At 38.2% G+C, this 17,429-nt stretch overlaps 2 protein-coding genes across 2 annotated transcripts; one reads left to right on the forward strand and one right to left on the reverse strand.

The window, feature by feature from the left end:
* The first annotated feature begins 1,401 nt into the window (after window positions 1-1,401).
* On the forward strand, window positions 1,402-11,629 carry LOC131146060 (uncharacterized). Its single transcript, XM_058095338.1, has 2 exons — window positions 1,402-1,599; window positions 11,269-11,629. The coding sequence occupies exons 1-2, from the start codon at window positions 1,444-1,446 to the stop codon at window positions 11,362-11,364; spliced, it is 252 nt and encodes an 83-aa protein (XP_057951321.1). The 5' UTR covers window positions 1,402-1,443; the 3' UTR covers window positions 11,365-11,629.
* Window positions 11,630-12,581: 952 nt separating this feature from the next.
* On the reverse strand, window positions 12,582-16,947 carry LOC131146061 (leucine-rich repeat receptor-like protein kinase PEPR2). Its single transcript, XM_058095339.1, has 2 exons — window positions 13,704-16,947; window positions 12,582-13,590 (listed from the first exon to the last, which is right to left on the reverse strand). The coding sequence occupies exons 1-2, from the start codon at window positions 16,786-16,788 to the stop codon at window positions 13,265-13,267; spliced, it is 3,411 nt and encodes a 1,136-aa protein (XP_057951322.1). The 5' UTR covers window positions 16,789-16,947; the 3' UTR covers window positions 12,582-13,264.
* Between the last annotated feature and the right edge of the window lie 482 nt (window positions 16,948-17,429).

Here is a 17,429-nt window from a genome sequence, read left to right on the forward strand (position 1 = left end):
AGGTCAGGTTTTACTACAATTTCTTGAAATGTGTTTAGATAACATCCTTTTTCGATTGGGTATGACTTCGTCTATTTCTAGAGTCTGACAATTAGTTTACCATAAACATATTTTAGTTAATGGTCGTATAGTAGATATACCAAGTTATCGTTGCAAACCCTGAGATATTATTACTGTGAGGGATGAACAAAAGTATAAAGCTCTGATTCAAAATTATCTTGATTCATCCCCATAAGGAGTTACCAAAACATTTGACTCTTTGTGCATTTCAATATAAAAGATTTGTTAATCAAATAATAGATAGTAAATGGGTCAGTTTGAAAATAAATGAATTGCTAATCATAGAATATTATTTTCGCCAGACTTAAACCTACAAAAATAAAAAAGTTCAAAGTGAGGGGTTTTCTAATAAAATTAGGAGGTGTTGCCCTCTTTTACAAAAAAAAAATAGAAAATATATATCAAAGAAAGGTCTAATGGTTGGAATAATGGTTATTTGCACACTTAATTAAGTAGATTACAAATTACTATATTTATCCTTAATCATTTTCAAGTCTTCAAACATGCCCATTAATGAGTATTTAAATAATTCTTTTAGTGAACATTAAGCTCCAAGCCGCCAAATCATCAAAATGAAATAGACATCTTACAAAACAAGAAACATAACAAAAAAATAAGAATACTCTCAAAACTAACAAATAGAATTAATAGCCAGAGATATAATTAGAATTTGACATCTTCTCTTTAAAGATCATCTCATTTATGGCTCTCAAATTATAGCAAATGGTAGTAATCCACATCAATTTATGCATTTGATCATGTAGAGTGCTCCTAATCTAAGAAGTCTACTCAAATTTGATCCCCAAGCTAAAACAATTCACATGAGATTTAGTTTTTGCAAGCTATATGAAAGGTCTCATTAATAAAAAAACAATTGATAATCAGAAAATTAGCGTTCCTTACTTTCAAAAGAAGATTTACATACTTTACATATAAAATTTAGTGTTCTATTCCATTTAGCTACTCTATTTAGAGTTGATAATTTATTTAAAAAATGATCAATCATGCCATAAAAGGAATGCTTTAAGATATTATTTTATCATATCCATTTAATATTAATATTTTTCCTTTTAAGATTTTTCCAGACAGCACAAAAAGAACAGAAGTCGAAGAAAAATTAGCTTTTACATTATTAGTTTGTACTGACTTCTAAATTTCAATATTAGGAATAAATTTACAAGTCTAAATAAGAAACCTTTTTAAACATGTTAAATCAACAAGCCTCAATATTAAATTTTGAAAATTGTTCATTTATGTAAAAAGGAGCTTGACAAATAATACTTTCCCAATGCATTGGTTTTACACAATAAAAACGACGTCGCGTAAATGCTCTCAAACGACGTCGTGTGCTCTCAATTTTACTCATCTCTTTTCTACACGCGCATGCGCGGAGTCGGCAGAGAGCAGAGAGAGGAGATGGGTTACGTTCTGAAAGTGAGGTTAGCTTCCTTCTTCGCAGGTGCTGCGACCGCGTCGTTTTTGGGTCTTTACCTCCTTCACAATGATTACAAGGTCGCTCACGAATCCATTTCTCAAAAGGTTCGTTTCAAGAAATCTCTCTCTTTGCGTATTGTTTTGGATAACCCTAAAGTTTCAGCTTGAACGAGAAAGCATCCTTTTAAAATAATTTTAATCGTTGCGCTTGTCGATTATGTTGATTTGTCATCCCTGAACCTGTGTCATGATGGTGTTCTATCGAGGAATTTTTCTGCACTCTGGGTATTTTATGCAAGATTGGAAGTTGAAACTGTTGCTGCAGATAATAATTTATATAGAAAATTCTAGTTTTCTCTTCTTCGTCTTCCAGGATGTTTAGTGCCCGGATTTGGAAACATTGTTTTTTTTCATTTCTAATTTTCTAAAGAATTACCACAAAAGAAAACCACCACCCTGTTTTCATATTTCCAAAAAAATTAGAATTATCTTTTTGTTGTTAACTGATAGAAAAAGAGAAAGCAGAAACTGAACAATAAACAGAGAATGAAAAGGAGAGCTGAATTCTCGCTGAATACTCCTTGGTACACAAACTCAGCACAGTGCTGTATATATACACAAGGAAGAGAAAACCAGAATATTCTCTGTAACAAACTTAACAAAAATAATAATAAAAAGAATGAATAACAATAACAGAAAATATTCGTTTGAGTTATTCCTGAGCTGAGGGTGGTTGTGTATTGCTGGTACGCCCCTTCGAGCCAAACATGTCTGGAAGAATAGTAAGGCTTGATCTGAGAGAGGCAAATCTGGAAGTAGATAAGGGTTTTGTGAAAATATCAGCGAGTTGATCCTTACTTGAAAGAAAAGAAACCTAAAGAGCTCCTGCTTGAATTCGATCTCGAACAAAATGATAGTCAACATCAACATGTTTGGTGCGAGAATGCATTACTGGATTCATATACAGGTAGTTGCTCCCAAATTATCACAATAAAGAGTTGGAGAGGTGGACAAGAAAACTCCCAATTCAGATAATAGAGATTGTAACCACAGTAGCTCACAAGTTGCATGAGCTAGGGCCTTGTACTCGGCCTCTGTGTTGGATTTGACGATGGTAGATTGCTTCTTTGAACTCCATGAAACTAAGTTGTCACCATAAAAGACACAGTAACCTCCAGTTGATTTTTTGTCATCTAGACACCCTGCCCAGTGGCATCGGTGTAGGCAGCCTGAGATGAATTTGTAGAAGGTTGCGGAAGTAAACCATAATGTAGAGTATGCTTTAAATAGCGTAAGATGCGCCTCTCACTCTGCCAATGAGATAAGCATGGAGCATGCATGAATTGACAAACATGATTGACAAAGAAAGTAAGGTCTGGTCTGGTGAAGAGTAAGTACTGCAAGCCGCCCACTACACTTCGATAAAACGTAGGATCTAGAATAGGAGTGGAGTCAAAAGCAGACAATTTAGTGGAGGAAGACATAGGGCTGGTGACTAGCTTGCAGTTCATCATGTTTGTCTCGTTGAGTAAATCTAAGATATATTACTATTGACAAAGCATGAGCCTAGTAGAGTTATGATGACATTCAACACCCAAGAAGTAGTGTAAGACCCCCAGATCCTTAATTGGAAAATCAGAGCTCAAAACAAATATGAAGTGAGAGATTACACTTGAATTGGAGCCTGTAATCACAATATCATCTACATAGACAAGGAAGTACACTGTCACTGATTGATGCCGATAAATGAATAAAGAGGCATATGATTTTGAAACAACAAATCTCAGTTCCAACAGTTGAGAGCTGAGCCTAGCATACCAGGCGTGAGGAGCTTGTTTAAGGCCATATAGAGCTCGATTGAGTTTTCCGACATAGTGAGGAAATTATGGATGTATAAACCCAGCAGGTTGAGTCATGAAAACATGCTCATCTAAATTACCATGTAAAAAGGCATTTTGAACACATCCAATTGATGAATCAGCCAGCAAGAAGAAACTACAATGGAGAGAACTAACCTGATTGTAGTAGGCTTGATCACATGGCTAAAAGTTTCAATGTAATCCAAACCTTCAAGTTGACTATAACCTTTAGCAACCAAACGGGCGTTTTGTCTCTCAATTGAACCATTAGACAAATTCTTTGTCTTAAAGATCCAGCGACAGCCAACGACATTTTGATTGGGGGTAGGAGGAACTAGAGACTATGTATTGGCGGACATCTGGGCATCAAACTCAATCTGCATCGCATGCCTCCATTCGGGAAATTTGGAGGCTTGAGTAACAGAAGTGGGCTCCTCTGGAACAGCAACGGAAGTGGCATAGGCGCGAGGCAGAGGCCATGGAATGGTGCCATCAGTACGGATTTTAGGGCAAGATTTATGTGCTCTGGCTCTTGTTTGCATTGGATGAAATGATGTGGAAGGGATTGCGGAGGAGGGAGGAGAAGAAAGCAGAGAAGAGTGTGGTGACGATGATGAGTCGAGAAAAACCCTAGATACGGGAGTGGATTGATGAGAGGAAGAAGCGGCATCGGGTGAGGCTAACGGAAGTTGGGCTTGGGAGCGAGGGATGGAAGAGTGAGTTGAAGGCCGAATGTTATTGGGAGGAGAGGATGGGTCGGGCCAAGTTGAGGAGGTAGTAGTGTGGGAAGATCCGGTGGGTTGAAGCGAAGGAAAAGGAGGTAGTGAAATGTGAGACTGATTGGGCTGAGCTGAACTTTGTTAGAGTGAGCTTAAACTGGAAGCTGAAAATGGAAAAATATTTTCATCAAAAACATCCCGAGAGATGTACATACGGGCAGTAGGAACATGAAAACACAAATAGCCATGATGAGAAGAACTATATCCAAGAAAAGCACATGGAAGGGATCTCAAGTTCATTTTGTGCTGATTATATGGCCTAAGATTAGGCCAATATTGGCAACCGAAGGTTTTTAAAAACATGTAGTTGGGTTTGCGATGAAATAAAACTTCAAATGGTGATTTGTTATTTAAGGTGGGGGAGGGGAGGCGATTAATTAAGAAAGTGGCAATAACAAAGACATCAAACCAGTAAGATTGAGGCAAAGAGGAATGAGCAAGAAGAGTAAGACCTGTTTCCACAATGTGCCTATGTTTTCTTTCAACCGAACCATTTTGTGAGTGAGCATGGGGACAAGAAATGCGATGACAAATACCAAAAGATTTTAACACATTATTAAGAGTTTGGAATTCACCACCCCAATTTGATTGTAATGAACGGATTTTTGTATTAAAAAGAGTTTCTACATAGCGTTTGAAAAATATAAAAAAACGGAAGCTACATCAAATTTACATTTTAACGGAAAAATCCAAGTAAACCGATTGTAGTCATCAACAAAAGAAACATAATAGCGAAAACCACCACGAGAGATGAATGGTGCAGGGCCCCAAAGATCTGAGAAAATGAGATAAAGTGGGGCAGATGAATGATGAGGTGAGCAACCATATGGAAGCTGGTGAAGTTTGGCCTTGCAACACGAAGAGCATAAACCCAAGGAGGAAGAGGATTTGGTAGGCAGGGACATCTGTGAGATGATTTTGTGTACTAATTGCATTGAAGGATGACCGAGGCGAGTATGCCACTGAAAGGAAGAGACACGCTCGCCAACATGAGCTTGAGGAGATGAGGGTGGAAACATGTACATGCCATCCTTAGTAGGACCGCGAAGGAGAACTTGCTGGGTTTGGGAATCCTTCACACAGAAAAAGGAAGAGTGAAACTCAAAAAATACAGAATTATCTTCACATAATTTTCAGACAGAAATTAAATTCTTAGAAATTAATGGAACTTGATAGAGTTTGGAGAGGAGAATACTGCCATTAGAGGACGAGATGGTGGAGCTTCCAACGTGATGTATAGGGAGAGAGGAGCCATCACCCACACGAACTTGTTCATCGCCTTTGTATTCATATGGGTTAAGAGAGAGATTAGAAAAATCATGGGTGAAGTGGTGGGTAGCAGCAGAGTCAGGGTACCAGTTGGGGTCTGTAGAAGTGGGAGAAGGTTGCTGAAATTGCGGTCCTGAAGTAAGGTGTGCCGAGAGGGAAGGTGGAGGGGGAGATTGGTAGCTAAAATCAAATCTGTAGTAACATGTGATGGCGGTATGGCCTCTTTTATGACAGACCTGACAAGTAGGCCGAATAGGTGAAAAGGGAATTGGGGAGGAGGAGAAATGACAACCACCATGCCTGCCATGACAACCCCGACCTCTGAAATTGCCCCTGACGTGTGAGGAACCACGGCTGCTAGAGAAGCTGGAAGCAGATTTTGTTTGAGTGGAGTTAGCAAAGAATTCAGGAGATGCTGCAAGTGTGGAGCTCTGATGGTTCAATCTTGCCTCATGAGTCAGGAGATGGCTGTATTCTTGCACAGGAGTGAGCGGATCCACACGAGTAGTGATGGATGTAACAAGGGAGTCGTAATCGGAGCCTAAACCAGCCAAGAGAAATGCGATGAAATCAGATAATGGAATGATTTTACCAGCCATGGCAAGAGAGTCTTGAAGGAGCTTTGCACGGCGATAGTATTCAGTAATGGATTCTGAACCCTTCATGAGGGTAGTGAGCTGTAGTTGAACTTGCATAATGCTAGCATTTGATTATGCAGCAAACTAATCTTCAAGAATTGTCCACACCTCACAAGAAGAGGTAGCCGTGAGAACATGAGCAATCAGTGTCTCAGAAAGAGAGGAGATCAGAACACTGATGATGGCTTGATCCTGCTGTTGCCAAGCAAGAAACTCAGAAGATGGTGTGTTGTTTTTGCCGAGCGGGTGAGGAGGAACAATAGAACCATCAATGTATCCAGATAGGTTCTGGCCTTTGAGATAGGGCATGATTTGTGCCTTCCATAGCAAATAGTTGTCATGGTTTGGCTTCACTGTAATCATATTGATGGGAGAAGGAAGTGAAATAGCAGGAGATTGTGTATGTGAAGAGGATGCAGTGGGAGAATCAGCCATGAAAGAAGATGTTGCGAGCTGCAGACGAAGAGTTCGAGAAAATGGACGCGAGTCCTAAAGAAGCTCTGATACCATGATAGAAAAAGAGAAAGCAGAAACTAAACAATAAACAGAGAATGAAAAGGAGAGCTGAATTCTCGCTGAATACTCCTTGATACACAAACTCAGCACAGTGCTGTATATATACACAAGGAAGAGAAAACCAGAATATTCTCTGTAATGAACTTAACAAAAAAATAATAAAAAGAAGGAATAACAATAACAGAAAATATTCGTTTGAACCAAAAGTTATTCCTGAGCTGAGGGTGGTTGTGTATTGCTGATATTAACCAAGCTATCCGTATAAATGTTGAAGAAATGGAAACTAAGATGGTATTTTGTTATTCTTTGAAAAAATGGAAAATTAAAACTGTTTTCTACAACTAAACAGACCCTTGCATTTCAAATTATAACTTAATATATTACATATCAATGCAAATTAGAAATGCTATATGTATTGAGAAGCTAAGTGAACTTCTTAGAAAGAGGGGAAATTGAGGGAGTAAAATGTCAGTTGATCAAGAGTTTCATATGAGATTGCTAATAAATAGCTGCTACATAGACTCTTTGCCTTTTAGTAAGTCATTGGGTCATATGGCTTATTGATAAACATATATAATTATAAGCTTGGGGAACAATAGGCTTGTTTTTGGATAGGATTGTGTGTTTGTATTGATTGCTAAATGACTGTAGAGTACACATTGTTATGCATATATTAGCCCCATCCCTTCCTCTCTTTTTTGCGTCCTAGGCATGGTGCTTGTTGCTGCTCGAATTACAATTGCTTTAATCTTTTCATGTAGTTGTTGAAGAACAATGCTTCAATTCAATGCTAATAATGGTTTTGGTTGGATGTGGCCAAAAATAAAATAAAATAAAATAATTTTTTGTTTAGATACTTAAGTCTTCTCTTTGCCTCCCAATAGTCAACCCTATATCTTTTGTTAAGTGTGTACTTTAAAATTTTTCCATTCTATTTTTTTAGATAAATAAATTTTATTATAGAGAGAAAAATAAGAATTACAAGAGGTGGGTAACAAGGTGTCTTCCAATAAATAAAACTAAAGAACAACAATAGATAGGTACCTACAACTGCTTTGCAAATTAGACAAAGAACCACCCCCCCCCCCCCCCCAAAAAAAAAAAAAAGGGGGGGGGGGGGGAATTGATGGTAATACACAAAAAGAAGCCAAAACAAAAAAGAAAAAAGAAAAAAATATAACTTTATTCCATAACAAATGGGAAGGCATTACCTGACCTTTCAAAACCCTAGCATTCATCTCCGTCCAAAGAGTCCAAAAATAGCATACACGGAAACAACTCTGCAAAATTCTACCTTGCTTTTTCCAAACACCCCAACCTAAAGCCATCTGCTGCTTGGGGATTCACTTGTCTGCATTTGTAGTCATGCACCTAGAAACTTGTAAAAAGGTGCTCATTAGTATAATTAGAATCTGAGAACATCACAAGTCTTCGGACTGACTGCTTTGTTGGGCCTCACCTACAATAAGTCGTTTATATTTATCCCATTAGAGCCAAAGTCCAGGTAGATGCCCTCATGCCTTGCTTGGACTTGATTGGTTGATCCTACCAAATTGAGGCATGACCATGCTCAGGAATTTCACCTGCATGCACGTTGGAATTTCATGCATACAACTTATCCACGCTACTTAGCCAATCAAGAAAGACCTTAGGATGCAATTGCATGGGGATTAGGAACATCCTATTTGATCCCACAATTTCCTGGATCTCGAAGCCCTTTTAAGGCCCAAAGTAAGTGCGTCCTTAACATTAAAAAAAGAAAAGAGGAATCTCAGAAGTCAGAAGGGACCTTAGCCTTCCAGTGACCAGCTCCTCAACTCCATTTATTCTATTCAGACTTCATCACAGTGCGTATAATGGTTTGTGCTGGATGTTAAAGTCATTATATGGAAATATTGAGTGTGTAAACCATATATATATAAACCTGACCCAGTTAAAGCAATCAAGAAAACTCATTGTTGAATATTAAAGTAAAATGGTAGCATTCCAATGACAATAATCTCAACAACATGTAAGAATTCACACCATAGATACATATGCATTCATATACATGTATTACGCATGTGTGCATATGTGCATGTTGGAATGTGTGCAGAAATGGCAAAGATAAAACCAGAGAGCTTTAGAATCTGCTCCACGTGATGTTATGTTGAGAATGAAGGCAGAATGTTTGTTGCCTGTGGTGACTGTTGCATTGTCAACTAAATTTGAATCCCATTTTCTGCTGCTTTGAGTAAAAAAAACTTTTACCCTAGAATTTGAGAAGAGGCGACTATGGATCACTCTTGTGAAGATTTTTAAGAGAAAACAGACCGTGAAGAGCATGGCATGGAACAGAGACCAAGAAATGACGATGGCAAGGCTACAGAGTTCAAACACAAGGTGAAGTGGTGAACAACCTTTTTTTCAGTAAAAGTTGTTTGAAGCAAAGTGACAATACTCCATTCTGGATGTTCTATAGCATTATGATGCTCAGCTCAAGCATCAGATCATTGGCGGCATTATTTTATTACATCAGGATTTTGTAGTATATTCTGATCACAAAGCACTTTGGTGTCTTGATTCACAAGGGAAGCTAAATCCAAAGCATCATAAGTGGAATATCTTCCTGCAGCAATTCTCATTCAATTGAATGATCAATCTAGATTGGCAAACAAAGTGGCTGATAGTTGACCAGCCTTGTTCTTAATGACTGCTCCCAAAATTTATGGATTTTGAGAAGCTGAATATTAGTACCTTTTAATAGAATATTTTGTCTACAAATAATTTTCATTAAGTTTTGTTCATAAATTGTGGATATATGTATATGATTTCCAAAATCAGGCTATTGATGAGCCTTTATTCATTAACTAGCTCATGGCCCTATAAACAAGCATCTCAGGAGCTTTAGGAGCTAGTTTAATTTAGCTTAAAATTGACTTGTTTATTAAATGAGCGTCAAAATTATGCTCAAACTTAGTTCATTATCTAAATGAGCAAGCTTGAATGCGTCCTTGCCATTTACCAAGAAGAGCTCCAACTGGCTTGCGCCCAGCCTAGGTCATTTGCAGCCCTATCACTAAAAAGGTTGTCTAGAAATAAAATGTCCCAGAAAGAAAAAACACCGTAAAAAATGTTCCCATTTTGCTGGGGTAGGGGGAGGGTCATCACGGTGTATGCAACCCTACCTATACTTTTATGCAGAGAGGTTGTTTGCTCGAAATTGAACCTGTGACCAACCAGTCACAAAAGAGTAACCTTACCGTTGATCCAAGGTCCACCCTCTAAGGTAGAAACACCATGCAAAGCTTAATTTTATTTTTCATTGTTATGCGTATCAGGCAACCAAATTGGCTTTTCAGAGACAAATTTTTTGTGGAAGGAATCATCTAGTTCTGTCTTAACACTTACAACAACAACAACAACAACATCGAGCCTTAAGGTGGGATCGGCTAATATGAATTATTTTCTGCCAATTCACCCGATCAAGCACTTTCCTGCGCTAGCTAGTTACTAGGAGGTCTTGAGTTCTAGTCTTCCTGCCCACATATATTGTGTGGTGTTTAAAAAAATTATTCTATTCCATGCAATGGGTGTTATCTATTGTGTTTTTATCTATCCCGTACTGTCGAGCTACATGTGTGGGGGAGTGTTAAAACTTGATATACATTGTTGACCCACAACCTAACAGTCTAAGCTTTTAGGTAAAGTGGTATTCTAACAAGATACTTTCTCGTTAGCTTGTTCCAAGTTATTTTAGTGCTACCTCTACCCCTTATACAACCACTAAAAATTCCACACTGAAGCACTACTCGACCTATGCTTCAAATGACCAAACAATCAAAGTCGCCCCTCTTATCTTATCTTCTAGTGGAGCTATGACCTTATTGTGAATATGTTCGTTACTTAATTTATCCTTTAAAGTTACACCACTCGTTCACCTTAGCATCTGCATTCCTACAACTTTTACTTTTTGGCTATGTTGTTTTTTAGTCGCCCAACATTTTGGTCTATATAGCATGGCTGGTAAACTAAATGTCTAAGCCCTCTTTGTTTGCATTTATTTTGTTGCTTGAGCTTCTTTATGAATGCCTTCCTATTAGTGACGGGTAAGGCCCAGGGTGTGTGCTTTCGCCACCAGTCAGTAGTTCATACAAGACAATTGATTACATTAAAACACATTAGCAATTATGGAGATCCTTTGCTCAAAATGATGGTAAGAATCTATAATGTCATGTCCTAATTATGTTTTTAACTTCTCTGACAATTTGAAATGAGACTGCATTGAATTTAAGCTCGTTTTTATCTGTTTCTTTCTTCCACTTGTTTTCGATGAGTTGATGGAGCTGATATTATATGTTGTAAGTTGATGGTGATGGAGAGAAAAAACTTGTCAAAAGAGGGAAGAGAATATAATATTGTCACAAAAGAATAGTACTTATTTGTCTGCTGTAAGAAAATCCATGGTTGAAATAAATCGAATATTTCATGGTTTAGATGTTTTTTATTCTAAAGTTTAAATGCCATCTCTTCTGGTCCTTGAGGATAGATCATAAGATTGTTTCATGTTTCCTTCTTTTCATTAATGTATCCCTCCATCTTGCAGCTACTATAAGTTGTGAAGAGCTATGCAGTTATTACTAATAAGGGCAGATGTACGAGTGCCAAAAATTTTAAAAAATAAAAATAAATTTGCAGTACTGAATTCAATTTTTCATGTGTCTATTTTCCCAGATGAAAAGCTTTCATGATTCTTTGGATGGTCGAATCTCTTCTCTGGAAAAATTGAAAGAAATTGAAGCTGCACAACATGTTGAAGCAACAGATTAGGTGCCTTTAGGCATGCTACTGAAGTTATGATCCTGTGGCTATTCACATTTTTTGCTCTAGTCATGTCAAGAGGGTCTTTTTTCTCCCCTTTATGTTGTTTAGAAAAACATCACAGATAAATGCTTTGAATCAGATATGTGGCTGTTGCAATCTACATTAACTGCTTTGTATTGGATGCAGAGTTGTTTCAATTTGCATAAGATTGTATTTTCTGTACTTTTTCCCCTGATGAGGAGAAATTATGACTTACGTGGTTGTTCTTACAGGTTTTGATGTCGGAATTTGTATTATTTATTTATTTGTTTGGAATTAAAATATCTTGCTATATTGTAAACCATTTAGTTTCTTGAAAATCAAAAAATGATGCATCATCTCCTCTGCTCGCACTGTTGGAGTATGTTCAGGTTATTGAAAATGAAGCCATTCTGTTGTGATTGAGGAATAAACTTGCATCAAGATGAATGATTTTTATTTGCCTAGGGTGGCGAACTACTGTATTTTGACATTAAAAGAGTGATAAGACTACATTGGCAAAAGTATTTAGTTTTGACTTGATGTTGTCAAAATCATGTGCTTTGCTTTGGCAGCAGGGAGATATAAAACCACTTCCCTTTCTCATCCAACAATTCTAAAGAAGTTTCAGAATTTCCAAGCATTGACAAATGGATCATAAACTTATCCAGGTTGTGCATTTGCTAGGATTCTGCCAGGGTGCAATATGTTGGTTAACACTTGAGCCCTACTTGAATACGGGAGATGAGGCTGTAATGTTGTTTGGTATATGTGTACGCTGTCCTTCTAGTCAATTTGCTGTTGTTTTGTTCTTGTTCTAATCAGAATGATGCTGTTCCCTAAGCCTCTGTTTGGAACATGGAAAACATGAGTTTTTTCTTGTTTGTTAGACAAAGAAAAAGAGAAAGAAAAGAAAGTATTTGTAAACTTGATAAACAAGATCTCTATTTTGCGTGCCTCCAACCTTAGATTCTTAATTTTCAAACGACTTTCAATAAATTATCATTCTTAATGGTTTATGAGATAACTAAAAAAATATATTTAGAACTTTATTTCTTATTTACTTTCTTTTTGTTAGATTACAATTTATATAAAAGTTTAAGTTGTTAGATTGTATACAAATAATGTCTATCAAGTTTTAACACTGCATAATAAATACAGGCGACGTGATTAGAACCTTGAACCTCACTAGCTCTTGTACCATGTTAGATAACCACTTTATCTAAAAGTTTAAATTATTATGTTGTAGATCAATAATAATGTACATCAAGCTTTAACACTTTTCTCATACAAAATCTTTGCTTCAAATGAAGCATGGGAGACAACTTGCCATCCTTTTAGTCTCACAGTTGTCTCCATGATCACATAATTATATTTCTGGTTCAAAGAAAATTCAGTTCCCATAAGCAATAAAAATTTCAGCTTAAAGAGGTGGCCGGAATGCTTGTGTTTAAATCAAGAGAACTCAGGAGAGCTGGAGAAGTCTTCCGTGTGTAGCCCTGACCCTTCTCTTGACAGCCAATTCTTTCTATTGGGAAGTTCAGCAGTCACAATTCTCAATACGAAAATTCAATGTCTGCCTTGGAAATAGGCTTCTGTCTATGGTTAAAACCATGATCCTATTGCCTATAATAATGGGTTCCAAAGATTCTACCCATTCGCCACCTATTTCAGGCATCCTTCTTGTTCCATCAGATGTCATTTCTTTTTTGGTTCCGGGGATGGAAATTTTTTTGTCGCAGAGAAGAATGCTTACCAGCTGTTTGGCTTGGTACCTAAATTCTATGCATCACCTGCTGGTGGCCTCCCATTCTTTGCATTGAAAACTACATAACATGTTTAAAAGATCATACTAAATCTATGCAATTCTGTATTATTTACGTTCATTTTATTTTTGATTCAATTTGATAAGAATTCCTACCACCTCTCTCATGGAGGGCCTGACATCAGGCACCATTTCTGTGCATTGCAGTGCCAAATCTAGAAGCTTCAGTGCGTTTCTCTGCTCTTCTATATTCCAAAAATTTATCTCCTCATCAAGAAAGTAAGCACTCGCATCATTTCTCTGCAAGTTCATCCTTGTCCAAGAGACAATATCCAATCCTTCTTCAAAGCTTGGGTCTACTGCCAATTTTCTGCAGAGAATCTCTAGCAAAATAACTCCGTAGCTGTACACATCGCATTTCTCAGTCAAGCGAGTAGAGTATCCAGTTTCTGAACGGGGGACAAAAACACAGACAAAGGGAATAATTCAGAAAAATCGAGCTATTAATATGAATATGCAGATAAATCAGATTCAGAAGCAAGCATAGATAATTTTAACCAACCTGGTGCGATATATCCTAGCGTTCCAACAATTGAAGACTTTGTTGAGCTTGCATCAACATCACTGTCCAATTTTGCAGCTCCAAAGTCTCCAATCTTCGGTTCCAGTTCAGAATCCATCAAAATGTTATTAGATTTTATGTCTCTGTGAATAATTTGTGGCACGCAATCATGGTGAAGATAAGAGAGGCCTTGGGCAATACCAAGAGCAATGCGATAGCGAGAATCCCAGTTCAAAACTAATCGGGATTCGCGATGGTGTAAAACATCGAAGAGGGTTCCTGTTGGCATGTACTCTGTCACAATAAAGCCAAACCCATCATTGATGCAATATCCTGCAATTTTAACTATGTTTCGGTGCCGAACTAAACCAAGAGTATTCATCTCAATGCTGAAGTTTGATTCAGACAAGTTGACCTTCTTGACTGCCCATTGCCTTCTGGAGTGCCCAGATTCTGCTCGGTAAACTGTCCCATGCTTGCCTCTCCCAATCACATAATTTTGGCTGCAGCTTTTGGTAGCACGCACAATGTCTTCAAAGTTTAAATCGTCAGGTAAATCTTCAGTTCTTGATGGAAAGTTATAAAGAAGAGATTGATCAGGAGGTCCTCCAAGGCCTTGAACCAATAAGAAGTAAGTTGCAGCACAAAGTAATACTATAGAAAACACCACGCCAATCGTTATAGCAGCCAGCTTCCAGCCGCTTGCATTGGATTTTCTTTCTTTCCTGCAATAACCAGCTTCCTTGCCAAGCAGGCAGAGTTCTGGGTTTCCCACAGAAGAAGATCCTGGCAAAGCCATCAATTTTAACCACCTTTCTGGTAGTTTGCCTGACAGGTGATTAAATGATATATTCACAAAGGAAAGGGAGATCATATTGTTCAGCTCTGATGGTATTTCACCAGAAAGATTGTTGCTTGAAATATCGAGAGTCACTAACTTATCTAGTTTACCAATGCATACTGGGATTTTGCCAGAAAGCCTATTATGGCTCAGGTTGAGAACTGAATTAAAATGCTGCAGTTTGCTCAGACTGCAAGGAATAGGACCCTCAAGCATGTTGCTTCCAAGCTCCAATACAAAGAGGTTTCGGCAGGAAGACAAAGAATCAGGAATAACTCCAGTGAGCTTGTTCACTTGAAGCAGGATACTTTGCAATTCTACAGACGCAGTGATATGTGAAGGAATGCTTCCTGATAGAGAATTCTTACTGAGGTCCAGTTTGATCAGTTTTCTAAGATTACCCAGTTCAGGGGGGATGGTCCCTTTAAGCCTGTTGGAAGAAATTCTTAAGATTTCTAGATTCTCCAGCTTTCCTAGCTCAGAGGGTATCGAGCCATATAACCTATTCTCTGATAGATCAAGCATGGAGAGATTGCTCCAAAAACCTAACACTGGAGGTATCCTTCCTGTGAGCAAGTTTCCTCGAACGTTAAAATAAGATATGCCATCATTCTGATACAAATTGTCTGGTATAGTTCCCTGTAGAAGATTGTTGCTAAGAACTACTCTCCAAAGAGATGAGCACTTAGCTATTTCAGCTGGAAAAGTCCCATTAAATAAGTTATTGCCAAGCACCAAAACCGTAAGGCTATTTCCATTGCATATACCCAGAGGAATAGTTCCATAAAGGCGATTCGCAGTTAAATCGAGCTTAACTAGACCAGGAGAGTTGTTTTTCCCAAGATCAAATGGCACCTCCCCCGTGAGATTATTGTTAGCTAAAGACAGAAAGGTGAGTTTTTTCAAATGGGTAATTCCAGATGGAATCCCACCAGTCAAGTGGTTGTCATACAGAGCCAGCTGCACAAGGTTGTGCATGTTCCCTATCTGTTGAGGAATATCGCCCTTGATGCTATTATTATAAAGAATAAAATCCTCAAGATTGACGAGTTTGCAGAGTTCAGGTGGTATTTTTCCACCAATGTAGTTATTCTGAAGCTCAAGTTCAATGAGAGAACTGCAGTTTCCAATCTCAGGAGGCACCGAGCCCTGAAGCTTGTTATTAAAGAGAAGCAGTCTCTTTAGATCTTTGAGACTTCCAATTGAACTTGGAATATGACCAACTAGGCTATTGTACGAGAGGGCAATGACCGTTAGCCGGCGACATTGAGCAATCTGTTCGGGCACACTTCCATTGAGCCTGTTTCCCGATAGATCAAGCTCTTCTAATTTCTCCAGACCCCAAAATGACTCTGGAATCTCCCCTTCAAGTTTGTTATCATTAAGATAGAGAGCTTCTAGCAGCAAAAGATCTTTGAAGGCCACTGCTGGAATAGTTCCCCCAAAATGGTTATTAGATGCATAAAAGGTTGTAAGATTTCGGCAATTACGCAGCTTAAGTGGCAAAGACCCAGAAAATGCGTTCTCATGAATCCAGAGATTAGAAATTGCACATGAAGGTGGAAAACTTGGTAGAGACCCAGTGAAGTTATTAGTGTTCAAATAAAGAAATTTTAGTTTCGGCAGAACAAATAGGTCTCTTGGCACCTCTCCACTCAAGAAATTGTTATGCAGCCCAAGATACTCCAGTTCGGTGCAGAGGCATACCTCAGGAGGAACTTTGCCAGAGAGAGAATTATAACCCAAGTCAAGTTCTGAAAGAAGCTTTGGTCGGAAAAGCACAGGAGGGATTGATCCTTTAAAGCCATTGTTGTTGAGACGGATGGTATTGAGCTGGCCACACTTCCCAAGCAATTCCGGGATACCACCAGTGAAATGGTTACCACTGAGATCAAGGGAGAGCAGATTTTCATGGAGACAGATATGGGAAATGGAGTCATTTAATATGCCTGAGAGTTCATAACCTGAGAGGTTTAAGGCCTTAACCCGAAAGCCGTCACCGGAGTCATAGCACGAAACACCAGACCACCGGCAAGGGGAAGAGGAATTTGGGTAGGACAGGTTCCATGGCAGGAGAAGCTGAGAGTCTTTTGGGAGACTGTCTCTGAACTGAAGAAGGTAAGTGGCAGATGGAGGCAGTGAGGCTGGTGAAGCTGAAACACAGAGGATGATTAAAGAGAGAAGAACAAAATAAGGTAATGCAAGGAACATGGGTACGGTGTTGAGGAAGTCATTGGCTTCCATTCTGAATGTTTAGGATTGGATTAGTGGTTTCCCTTAGATTTGGGTTCTGAAGTTTGAATCCAGAGACTGAGTTTTGTACTGCATTTGAGAATTTGGGGATATTTGAATGGGGTAGTTGGGAATAGCCGCAGAGGTGAAGAAGCAGATTGTGGGATCTTTGTCGTTCGGTTTACTTGTCTTATTATCTCTAAATTATAGAAAAAGGAATGCAGCTTTCTGGGAAGATTCCATGATATTAATTAATAAATAAATTGCCAATAAAAAAACTGAAATGTTTTCAAGTCACTTTCCTCCACCAATCCTTATCCTTTACTCCACAGAAATAAATGAAAAACAATATCACTCTTATGGGTCAGCTCAGCATAAGATGCATTTCACTTAATACTTGTACTCTTTAATTTGTTTCGTTTGCTAGGCTTCTGTTTTTTTATTCCTTTTTTTTTTTTTTTCTCTTCTTTGAGAATTTTAATTTTTACTTTTTTTTTTCTTCGTTTACACCTTACGGTATAATCGAAGCATCCTACGCATACACATAACTCAATGGCCGTTGTAAAAGCCACCAAGGTCATGTGTTTTAGGATGCTTCGCATGCAAGACTCATCCAAGTCGTGCATGTCCTAAAATTCAGTATGTTTTGGGAT

This window comes from Malania oleifera, chromosome 13, assembly GCF_029873635.1.
Source record: "Malania oleifera isolate guangnan ecotype guangnan chromosome 13, ASM2987363v1, whole genome shotgun sequence".
Classification (NCBI taxonomy): domain Eukaryota; kingdom Viridiplantae; phylum Streptophyta; class Magnoliopsida; order Santalales; family Ximeniaceae; genus Malania; species Malania oleifera.

Bases quoted from the DNA above. Each gene is read 5' to 3' on its own strand.
- LOC131146060 (XM_058095338.1), top strand. From the start codon at position 1,444: ATGCGCGGAGTCGGCAGAGAGCAGAGAGAGGAGATGGGTTACGTTCTG. The intron at 1,600-11,268 runs GTTCGTTTCAAG...CTATTTTCCCAG, and splicing joins ACGAATCCATTTCTCAAAAG to ATGAAAAGCTTTCATGATTC.
- LOC131146061 (XM_058095339.1), bottom strand. From the start codon at position 16,788: ATGGAAGCCAATGACTTCCTCAACACCGTACCCATGTTCCTTGCATTA. The intron at 13,591-13,703 runs GTTGGTTAAAAT...TCCCCCGTTCAG, and splicing joins GCTAGGATATATCGCACCAG to AAACTGGATACTCTACTCGC.